Source organism: Pollicipes pollicipes, unplaced genomic scaffold (assembly GCF_011947565.3).
Source record: "Pollicipes pollicipes isolate AB1234 unplaced genomic scaffold, Ppol_2.1 Scaffold_2555;HRSCAF=2994_pilon_pilon_pilon, whole genome shotgun sequence".
Lineage (NCBI taxonomy): Eukaryota > Metazoa > Arthropoda > Thecostraca > Pollicipedomorpha > Pollicipedidae > Pollicipes > Pollicipes pollicipes.
In genome coordinates, this window is record NW_023596136.1 from 215,411 (window position 1) to 227,168 (window position 11,758).

General features: G+C 52.7%; 1 protein-coding gene across 1 annotated transcript; it reads right to left on the reverse strand.

The window, feature by feature from the left end:
• Positions 1-1,326: 1,326 nt before the first annotated feature.
• LOC119107187 (intraflagellar transport protein 43 homolog A-like) lies at positions 1,327-9,439 on the reverse strand. The gene is made up of 8 exons (XM_037230579.1): positions 9,422-9,439; positions 8,547-8,707; positions 7,027-7,164; positions 6,551-6,686; positions 5,228-5,329; positions 4,659-4,721; positions 1,882-1,983; positions 1,327-1,498 (listed from the first exon to the last, which is right to left on the reverse strand). Exons 1-8 carry the CDS (start codon positions 9,437-9,439, stop codon positions 1,472-1,474), a joined length of 747 nt encoding a protein of 248 aa, XP_037086474.1. The 3' UTR covers positions 1,327-1,471.
• Positions 9,440-11,758: the final 2,319 nt, after the last annotated feature.

The window sequence follows — 11,758 nt, forward strand, 5'->3', positions numbered from 1 at the left end:
GACGGAAATCTCACGGTTTAGGACTATTACATTCCCCTACATCCGCGCAGAAATGAGGTTATGATTGGTATCATGCATTTTCAGCAAATCTCGCCCGGCCTTGTGAACACGGACATTGCCAACCGCATGTTCGCCGACAAGCAAGAGGCCTGAAAGTTGATGGAAGTGGGAATGGACCCGAGCGTTGTCGCCGACGCTGTCGTCTATATCATGTCCGCTCCTAAGTCTGTCCAGGTACGTCATCGCCGGCCTCGTACGAAGCGTCGAAAGCCAGGGACCGAGGACGGCCGGCGCCTTCGTTCATGATTCGACAGCTACGAGTGCACGGCGTTTGAGCGAATTTGAGCGGCATACATTATGTGGAAGTTCGGGTAATCGTGTAATGCACACACAATTTGCCTCATCTCCCGAGAACAACCGTACATAACTTTTCCAGGCTATATGATACAACACTCGCCTAAGCGTGTGACGCAGTTGAATATCGGATATCGATAGGGAACCGAAATGAGCAGCAGGCATGCATTTCTACAGCATAGCTCTGGTGGGGTCACATACAAAAAGAACTTTACCATTCGACAACTGAAATTTTGCATGGACTTTTGAGAAGTGATAGACATGATTTTTGTTTCAGATCGAAGATATTATGCTCAGTCCTTTCCGCAACAGCACGCAGTGAAGAATGGGGGACAAGGCAGATGGCCACGTTCATGCGCGCACGCACGTGACGCACTTTTGTATATTTAGGCGGCGGCCGTTGTAAGCCTTATCGAGCATTTATGGTAAAAGACCTTTGGGTAGAACGACAGCCTGTCTGTGTTTCTCTACGGGAACGTCCAGCTCCAGTGCTGGAATCATGGGGCAGACTGTAACACCGCTACTGCTTTCACAGAACCTCACAATCGCACCTCGTTTGTAAAAAAATATATTCCAATTGATTTGTGAGCAAGGCGGTCCTCAATTACCCCAGGCTAGCAGGATTCCACGCAGATGCTACCAATCACACTGCATCCCATTCACCCAAACGAGTTGAGTTCCAACGTGAGATAACGAAAACAAAACGCTGCGGCGGTCACATCTGTGCACTTAGCAAAGGCGAACAATGCCATTTGCTCGTACTGATGTACCACTGCTACGACCAGAACTGTCCCAGGTCGACACTTCCCACCACCCTGTCACTCCTTCGATGAGTCGTACCCGTTTCGGCAATTGCCAGACAGTACCAGGGCTGAACCGCATGGGAGCAGTGTCTTCCACCGGTTCAGGGAAAGGCGGCCTATGGAGCGTCACCGCGAAGGGTCCAGACACGCACTGAGTGTGTGTGTGTGTGGGGGGGGGGGGGGGGGGAGCACAAGACGAGGCCGGCGGTGGTCACAGCCGGAAGCACCCTGGACGCGCGTCTCAGAGAGACAGGTACGGTCCTCCCGGAGACGATGCTGGCCTGGCGCCCCAGCGCAGTGTGGCGATCCGTGGGTTAAGCCGGCTCAGCAGGAGCAGCAGCCTGGATCGCACCCAACAACAGCCGGTGTTAACTCACACGTCGTGTCATCCACGGCCTGAACGCAGCTGAATTCGAGACAGAAAAATCAGACGACGGCGGACCAGCTCCAATGCACCTTGTCAAGTCAGGAAACTGAGCAGAAACAAGACGAGCTAGCGCAAGGGGTGAATACATATCTCATTATAAAATGGCAAGACTTTATAATACACGGTATATCCAGCATGGCTCTGCCAGATAAGCGGGACGGGCTTTCCTCCCCTGAGAGCTGGGCACCACCCTGGAAGCGGTCAGATGCAAGGCCGTCACAGCGCGGCGTCTGACGCCAGGAGAAAGCCAGCGCCGCGTCGTCACGCTGTAAAGGACGGCTGCTGGCCACGCCGCACCTGTGTCTTTGAGGCCGACCCGGCACCCGTCGACGACCTCTTCCTCAGCTCAGCGGCCGGCGGCGGCGGTTGCTGCTGCTGCTGCTGCTGCTGCTGCTGCTGCTGCAACAAGCCACAGACCGGCTCTTGAGACGCGCGCTCGCGCAGGGGTCACGCTGGCCGGTGTGCCGTATGGACCTATGAGCCAAACGCGAGTACGTTGACCCATGCGCGGTTTCCGAACAGGTGCACCCATCAAAGGAGACCCATTAATCAATTGGGGAGGGGGAGGGGGGGGGGGGGGCGCACGAGTACTGATCTGCATTCCTTCGGGTGGAACACACAATTCACCCCGTCCAATTTGGCCCCCAATGGTGAATATGCCCCCCCCCCCCGAACCTTCTAAAGCGTCACGATGCGCATGCAGAACACTTAAAGTGAAGGCCTAAAATTACATAAATTCTAAAGGTTTCTAATATTACTCCACAGGTAAGAGGAACAAAGAAAGAGGGCAGGTCAAACTAGAACTTCACATTCATAACATATCTACTGACGCATTCTGATTTTGCTGCAATCCGCATGTTTTAATTGTACAATTAATATGTATCGTTATTTCTGGTAAAGTTTTGTATCACTGCCTGGGTGCTTTGACATCATTTAGCGCCTTTTCAAGTTTTATGGACTGCAACAAGCTGCTTTCGTTGTGTTATTCTGTTCCGATGTATTAGCTGGGAGTTAAAATAAACCGGTAGAATATAAGCACGCAAAAATGTGACGAATTTACTAGCCGCTATGCTCGGAAGAAGGCTTGAAGTGTGCTGACCTCCATTTGGACGTGAATATTCAATGAAATGGCTACGGAAACCTGACAATCGACGCCCGCGACTAAGCCGCTTGTGGTAACCGTCTGACAATGATGAGCAAAACACTAGACATTTCGAATATATCTATCGCAGAGTGCGTTGCGGGCTGAAGCACGTCTTGCGTCTACCTGCCGAAGGTTTCCCTGGCAGTCCTTCATAGTTACGCACACCAACTTACTCTCCATATTTCCGAAAACATGGACGTCCAACAGCGTCTAAAGTCACGTCAAATCCAACCTACGTCAATTGCCGACACCCGGCTCGACCATCCGGGCCCAACAAAATGGCAATGATGTCGACAGCATTTCCCGCCGAGATAGGGCGAGGAAACGCATTGGAGCACGAACGTTGTTTCCTATTCAGCTGGGGATACTCTATCTTTCTAACTTTGAGAAGAAAATAGGTCCAATCCAGGGAAGCCTTTTTAGCGTATTTTTGAAGCAGGTTTTCAGTTTCCATTTTCCTGCTCAGCGCCCCAAATTTGTTTTGCGAAACTATACCCGTGTGGCCGAAGCTTAATGACCGTCACACGCCACGGATCCGCCATCACAGTACTTGACCCCAGCCCACAGCACCGCTCCCAAGAGGAAAGCACCTAAGTCAAGAGGCAGATGAATCACAATCGCTGTAAGTGATCGGTAGCTTACATCAACCACGCAGCGGCACCGCAGTATTCAAGGATTCCGACAGTATTGAAGACAAATTGGAAACTTGGTCGGATTTTCGCACTGCATGTTGAAGGCAATTTATATTTTCAGAGCTTTAATTTGGGTTTTAAGAGCTACTTCGATTCTAGCACATCGATCTGGAAACATTGTTCTTGAAAAAATAAACCCATAAATATGCATATATTGTTCAAAACGTCAAAGCACCAGGACGCATATCACCAAAATAATAGCGACAACAGAATCGGGCAACCTAAAAACAAGTTCGTCTCTGGCCCGGAAACAGAGACGGATTTAATAAGCGTTCAATCTGATGAATCGAGACGCAGTCCACCGAAAAATGGCCAACCCACATGTTTGACCAAGGACGTCAATCCTCTTGCAGAATCAACTGGTGAAGCAAATTACACAATAAGCTTTGGGCCCGCGCTCACTATCCTAGGAGCAAGAATAATGATGGGCTGCGGTTGCGGTTTCCACCAAAGCCAAAGGCGCTGGCCGCTGCAGATAACGCCAGGCGTTGGGCGCCAGGTGCGCGAGTACAACCGATGTGAAATAATGCTTTCGAATCTTTCGAAGCTGATTCGCATCGTTCTTTTATGGGACTGGGACGTACATACCACCAGCAAAATTTCGAGGCTGGCCTCTGAATAGCCTAACGGCTACAGCAACACGAGAATAGAGATGTTACCTTTACTTTTCCAGACCCACCACCAGCTCCCAGCGCCATTTCGCGGTGTTGTCAATACCAACTTGTTTTTATTGTCCATCTTAATATGGTACAGGGGAAAGTTCGCTCAGACAGTCTTCTCAACGCATTTATGTCGTAAAGCGTTCAAATCTACTTTCAGATGCGTCATCGTTTTCGTCCGCCCTTTGGCCACCACCTAGTATTAGTCGAGGGGGGGGGGGGGGGGGGGCGGAGGCCAGACGCCGTGCGAACCTCGGAGACCGCAACGCCGGGCTCGTTTTTTGTTTTGTTTTGTTTGTTTGTTGATGGCTATCTGATCCAACTTTCCAACATCTGGCGTGAATCATTCCGCGTGGCAGGAAGCCGCCGAGCCGATGCCCGTAGCTATGGCAATCGTGGGTACAACACGGCAGTCGGCACTGTCGACCCATGCTGTGTTCACCTGACGGACAAAACAGGACCCCGCTGGTGAACCGCCTAGTAGCAGCTACATGCGCCCCTTCAACAATGTCCCGGAGCGGCGGTCGAGGGCGCGGGTTGACGGCCGACCGCCGGGCTGCCTAGCGTACGGCACGTTACCTCGGTTCGTGAGCCGGACTTGGTGCTCGTCGAAGACTTTTTGTTCAGGCCAGTAGCGCTAGGCTGGAACACGGAATACGGAACACGGTGTAGATCATACAAAAACGGCGATTCTGGGTGCTCATTGTTGTGGTTCATATTGTAACAGACACCATCAACTTAACCGCATTTTATCGGCGTCTGCCGGGACCGTGTCGATCCAGTCTACACGTATTAAGTACGTTGGACATGTACATGCATACTCACGATCTATACATACAACAAGGGGAAAGACATCAACAGCAAAATCAACGGGCCGCAGGAGCAGGACACCAGTCAGTCTGCGGTGCTGCGGGCGCTCACTCAGCCCCCCCCCCCCCCCCCGTACACTGCTGGTCTCTCGAGTAAGTCCCAGCCGTCACAGATTGCTACGCAACCCTGCCCGAGTGAACATAAGCCTTTTATCACAGCAGCGAGCCAGCACATTTTGTTTTAGTCCGATCGCAGCAGAAGCCGTGACAAAGCGCGCCGGATATGCTGAGCAGCTAGGGTCGGCAGCGCCCAGTGGGTCACCGCGAGCGGCGTCTGACCTGGGGCGTGGGGTCGGCGCTGGTGGCGTCCAGGGCGATCTCGTCCTGCACCTCCGACATGATCTCCGTGAAGAGCACGTCCCACACCCAGGGCTTGTCCGGCTGCGGAGAGGTCAGGGAGCGCGTCACGCCCTCACGGACGAGAGGACCAGGGGCCCGTCATACTCCTACGGACGAGAGGACCAGGGGCGCGTCACACCCTCACGGACGAGAGGACCAGGAGCACGTCACGCACCTACGGACGAGAGGACCAGGGGCGCGTCACACCCTCACGGACGAGAGGACCAGGGACGCGTCATACCCTCACGGACGAGAGGACCAGGGACGCGCCACTCTCCCACGGACGAGAGGACCAGGGGCGCGTCACACCCTCACGGACGAGAGGACCAGGGGCGCGTCACTCTCCCACGGACGAGAGGACCAGGGGCGCGTCACACCCTCACGGACGAGAGGATCAGGGGCGAGTCAAACCCTCACGGACGAGAGGACAGGGGACGCGTCACACCCTCACGGACGAGAGGACCAGGGGCGCGTCACGCACCTACGGACGAGAGGACCAGGGGCCCGTCACGCTCCTACGGACGAGAGGACCAGGGGCGCATCACACCCCCACGGACGAGAGGACCAGGGGCGCGTCACGCACCTACGGACGAGAGGACCAGGGGCGCATCACACCCCCACGGACGAGAGGACCACAGACGCGCCACTCTCCCACGGACGAGAGGACCAGGGGCGCGTCATACTCCCACGGACGAGAGGACCAGGGGCCCGTCACGCTCCTACGGACGAGAGGACCAGGAGCCCGTCATACTCCCACGGACCGACACCAAGAAGCAGGCCGGCCACCAGACGGTCAGCAGACGCGGGGGGCACACCTCGGCACAGGGCAGGAAGACCCCGCTCACCGCAGACCGCTGACGGGTGCAGAGGGGGCCTCTGGCCGAACTAAGCGCCTGGTCATGGCCGAGCTAAGCGCCTGCGGCCGGTCATTGGGAATAGTGCTGCGTCAGAACAGCATCGAAAACAAGCTACGAATACGTTGTTTGGAGAAAGTTTCACGAAATCCTGACGAAATACCCGACAACGTGATTCCTTAGCAACAGTTGCGAATGCGAGGCTTTTCAATAACATTTCGCGAGCACGTTATCTGTGGTGTAGGCCCCATGCTAGATGCGCCCCTGCAGCGCTCCCGCCTCCCCCTCCCCTCCCCACTGGAACACTGGTCTGTTCTATGGTAATGCTGCACGAACAGCCAACGACAGCTGCGGTCGCGCCGGCCGAGCGCCAACTATGGCAGCCGCCAGCTGCTGCACAGCAGCTGACCTCGGCCACGTCGCGAGCCTCCTGCAGACAGCGTGTCAGCAGCTGAAGGTCCACCTCGTCCAGCGTCATGAACGCCGGCTTCTTCTCCAGGTCCGCGTTCAGTTCTTGCATCGTGGCCACGCGGTTGACAGGCGCTCTGAAGGTGACAGACGCATGACGACGTTGTAGCATTGTGTTAATTTGGCAGCAGCACCTGCACGTGTTTCGAGAGGTGCAATGGGGTTTCCCGCAAACCAGATGAGGCCTTCTGCGCAACTCCAGTCCCGCTGCCACTGCATCCATCACATAACGGCAAAAACTGCGGAGCAACGATCTGGATGTTTCGGGATAACCTTCTGTGATCTGGATGGGGCCTCCCGTGATCTGTGTGAGAAAAGCAACGAAATTGATTGGAGCAAATACACGTGTGGCACAAAAACATTTGACATTTCATTGACCAAGTTGTTTGCAGAGGGGGGGGGGGGGGGCACGCTTACGTGGGAGCAGGCGCCACCTGTAGCGTCAGGTCCTCCTCCTGCACCTCGTCCAGGTCCGGGATCATGGGGATGTCGGCCGCGTCGTCATCGTCCCAGGTGGTGAGACGCGGCTGCAGTTCCGTCTTACTGTCCACCGAGCTGGGGCACACGCAATGTTAGGGCTCGGTTCCGACACAGCGGCAGCACCAGCGGCAGCTCCCGTCCCGGCTCTCGTGCGCAATGTCAGGGCTCGGCTCAAGCACAGCGGCATCACCAGCGGCAGATCCCGTCCCGGATCTCGTGCGCACTGTCAGGTCCCGGCTCCGACACGGCGGCAGCACCACCGGCCGCTCCCATCCCGGCTCTCGTGCGCACTGTCATGTCCCGGCCCCGACACGGCGGCGGCATCGCCGGCCGCTCCCGCACCGGCTCCCATGCGCACTGTCAAGTCCCGGCTCCGGCACGACGGCAGCGCCACCGGCCGCTCCCGTCCCGGCTCCCATCACGCACCGTTTCACGGTGACGATAAAACGCGTTCGCCACATCGCGTTACATAAGCAGGATTGAACCGGCTTGGGCACTTTTTGTCCGTTTGAGCTTTGCAGCGTTAACAGTAATTAAAAAGGTCATGCAATCAAACTCATCACGAGAAGACATAACTGGATGGTTGGCAATGAAAGGTTTGGAACCTGTGGGCCCCGAGTAACAATCTCTGGCTCGTCAGCGGGAAAGAAGCCAACGTAGGAAACATCTTCTATCGATATCTAGGGAGTACCCCTAAGCTGAAGTGGCCCACGTGAGCAAAAGTGATGTAGCGCATAAGCCTCCACGCAGGATGCACGAGCCTCCAAAATTGAGATACGTAGGCGCGTGCCGTGCCCAACAGCCTATAAGCACCTACATTTGGCAAACCGCATGACTGCGCCCAAACTTGGGCGCTGGATGACTAGCGGGCACCTCAATCTCTCTGGCTCCAGTCTTGCTGAACCACAGTGTGCCAGTCAGACAATTTAACGGACTCATGCCCCTATGACAAATGCCATTTAAACACATCCACAGGCATCCCACGACGACGATGTGGGCTGGCTAAGGACGGTGGTAAAAAGACCGATGGGTGCTGCATGGCGGGCTAAAGCAATGTGACACCATGGAGGCACTAACGAACAGAAGAGAACGAGCATGCCCCGCCGCAGTGCGACATACGTGCAGCAGCAGGGCCTGCAGTAGTGCGCCACACGCGCAGCAGCAGGGTCTGCAGCGGTACGACACACGCGCAGCAGCATGCCCTGCCGCAGTACGACACACGCGCAGCAGCAGGGTCTGCAGCAGTGCGACACACGCGCAACAGCAGGGCCTGCAGCAGCACGACACACGCGCAGCAGCATGCCCCGCCGCAGTACGACACACGCGCAGCAACAGGGCCTGCAGCAGTGCGACACATGCGCAGCAGCAGGGCCTGCAGCAGTACAACACACGCGCAGCAGCAGGGCCTGCAGCAGTGCGACACACGCGCAGCAGCATGGCTCGTCGCGACTACTCACCCGGTAGGGGTAGATTCGTCGAAACCAGCCCTCTGGCGGCGGCCGGGCGGGCCCCGTGGCGGACCCTGCGGTGGTCCCCGTGGTGGTCCCTGCGGTGGGCCTTGTGGAGGCCCCTGCGGCGGGCCCTGCGGCGGGCCCTGCGGCGGGCCCTGCGGCGGACCCTGTGGCGGAGCCTGTGGCGGGGCCTGCGGGCGAGCGGCAGCTGGAGGCGCTCCCTCCGCGGCCTCCGCGGCGTGCTTCTTTTTCTTCTTCCCCATGTCGCCACAGCTCTGCAGAAGAAGGCGCCTGATGCACTCCTCATGCACATGGTGTACGCTTGGTACCCACCCGCTCTTTGCTCAACCTTCCGCTCCCACCACGGCGGGATTGGATAAAGCCCTGTCATGAGCTAGTGCAAATAATCCGTTTGAAGTGAATTTTTGTCCCAGAGTGTCATACTTCATCGCTGATTAGTCACACACTGCGCACAAATGGCACAAATACCATTAAATCTCTTCCAGGATATTTACAGACTATTACTTTAAGGTATTCAGGGCATGGCGAAGGTATGACCTGAATAAAGAGACGCCGGAAAGGGAAAGGGATTGGACGGATCAACATTCGTGTCCGGCGCTGAAAACCATTGGCGAAATTCGTAACGCCTCAGCTGCGAATATTGAAGCTCATAGTCAGCTAGAACCTAGTCAGAGAAATGGAGGGGGAGGGGAAGGAGACATACTTGTAACGGAGGTCGGGGCGGACAGGAAACATTCCAAGCTCGCCCCCCCCCCCAACGTATTGCTTTTAGCTTTTGGGCTGGCATGTATGTGAGCGGGGGGGGGGGGAGGGAACTGAAAATTAGGACGGGGAGTGAGCTGTGCGCAACACTCCCTTACATGCAAAGCCACACCCATGTTTGCCGGCGCGAGCTTGAACGGCACAATCGCGGCGTAGTCTTGTAAACTGATTGGGTGTGGGAAGGGGGGGGGGAAGGGCTGAACACTGAAAAATATCGCAACTCGCTATAAGACACCCCGACGAACAGAGTTTCCATTGGATTTGGCCCACTTTCCTCTGAGTTTCAGAGCTGGAGGGCTCCAGTCCCCCTCAAAATGAAAAGGAAACTTCACGCCTGGGATCAATGTTAAATCCTGGACAGTCCACCGCTCTTACAACCCGAGCTCTTGGAGCCCTGTCCCGGGCGCGCAAATTCTCCCCAAGCAACATACATTAACCAATATCTGGTATAATAATTACCAGATATCCAACAAGCCTGCGAACCAAAAACACGCCCAACACACAACAGTACACAACATACAAGTAAACCCTCGAAATGACTACGATAGCTGCTTAGGAAAGGCCAAGTGCTTTTTTAATCACGTGCCTAGGTCAGTATAATGCAAAAAGACTGATGTTTTTGCCATTCAAAGAAAACAACTGTAGAGTGGTCAAAATGCAACTCAAGCATTAAATATTATTAAAATCGAACAAGGTAAAAAACTGATTACCTAGGGTCAACAACCTATAATAATTCCACAACATTCATTGAAGACATATATGACGATTATGCGACGAACTACAAAAACAGTTCTGCTTGCTTACGTTGCCGGTTCCAATGGGCGGAATGGCAGATTTGGTGGCGTTTGGTTAGAGTTGTAAACAACATTGTTGTGGGAGGGGTGATGTGGGGCCGTGGTATGAAAAGTGTGTGTGTTGCCTAGCTCTTTTTTTGTTTGGAATAAAACGCATCATTCAGTCGGATCTCATCGAGGTAAGATGTATGTTCAAAGGTGAATGTCAGTTCAGTAGTAAGTAGGGTCATAAGTTGTTTCCCTGTCACATCCAAAAACTTTACTTTCAACTTCAGGTGATGTGTGCGATGCCTTCAATTTGATATGGTTGAGATATTTGTTTCATCTCTGTTTTTGAATGCTGTGTTTGCATGTGTGCTTGTATACACATGCATTTTTGGTGGCACAGTTTTAAAGATAAATATACCTATGTGTATAACTTGCTCACACCTGTTATTAGCATTTGAAAACATTCAGAGCTCATTTTTTTAGTTTTCAGTATAATTCTAGCTATGCCACTGCTCTTCCATTCGTGTTTACTCATACATATAATAGGTCAGGCTCCAGAATTCACAGTGAGTATGGTTAAAGTCATGTTTAATTATCATTTACTGTTAAATGGTTAGTTTGATTCAGTTGCCATGTCTGAAATTGATTTTTGTTTCATAGGTATGAATACATTATTCTCTCTATAAATGCAAAGAAAGACTCCCACAATGTCAAAATGAAGCATTTCCAAAATGATTTTGCCAATCATGTCAGATTATTTAGGTTAATCAGCTGCTTGAGATTTGGGTTATGATAAATTTTTGTGTGTACCTTTATACTTGTATTGAAATAAAATTCTCACATTGCTTGTATTTCTCATGCGATTAAAAAACTGCCATCTTATCCATGGTTTGAGCCCTGGGGCATGTTCGTGAGGATTCACTTCACATAGGTATCAAATATTTGACTGATTAGTTTGGATGTGGGAGGTACAGGGCCCCTCATCATTTTGCTTTAGAACAAGGCCTAGATGGGAAATAAGGATAGGTCTAGCTTAATCTTTAATTTTATATGGACAGGATCAATTTGTAGCAGTTGAGAAAAATAATAAAAAATCCCAACTTAGCTCCTGATCAATCCATGTGTGCTAAGTTTCATCCTTTGATAGGTTATTCTAAGACCCTGAGATGTGAAGGTTTGAGTAATGCATAAATGTTACATGTAAATGATGTTTCCTTTTCTATTTTGTGAGCCCCTCATTCTAAATATCCCAGCTATTTCTTGTATAAAATTAGCTGCATGTCAATGATTGGGACAAGCTATGAAACAAGGTAAAAGTCTAGCCACCATTGCACAGCTTTGAAAGCCAACTCATGAATATACCGTATTATATGGGTGCAATACCGACTGTTATGACCCATATATAACTGGTAAAGGAAGCATCCCACTGTTTTCATACTTTTACCCATTGTTATATCAGACAGATATGATTTGGTGAGAGATACCAGTTTTCTCAAATTCCTTTGGAAAAGCTCAGATTTAAATTTGACTTAAACCCTGCTAGAGAATCCTTATTTGACTCCTTACTTACCACTATGAAAGTAACACACTCCATTTGGTTTGGTTTTCCAATGTGTGCAATCTGTAATGTTTGCAGCACACATATGTGTCACA

Coding starts and splice junctions, on each gene's coding strand:
- LOC119107187 (XM_037230579.1), bottom strand. Junction 7,165..8,546: donor GACGAATCTACCCCTACCGG/GTGAGTAGTCGC, acceptor CGTGTGCCCCAG/CTCGGTGGACAGTAAGACGG. Junction 6,687..7,026: donor CAGGTGGCGCCTGCTCCCAC/GTAAGCGTGCCC, acceptor TGTCACCTTCAG/AGCGCCTGTCAACCGCGTGG.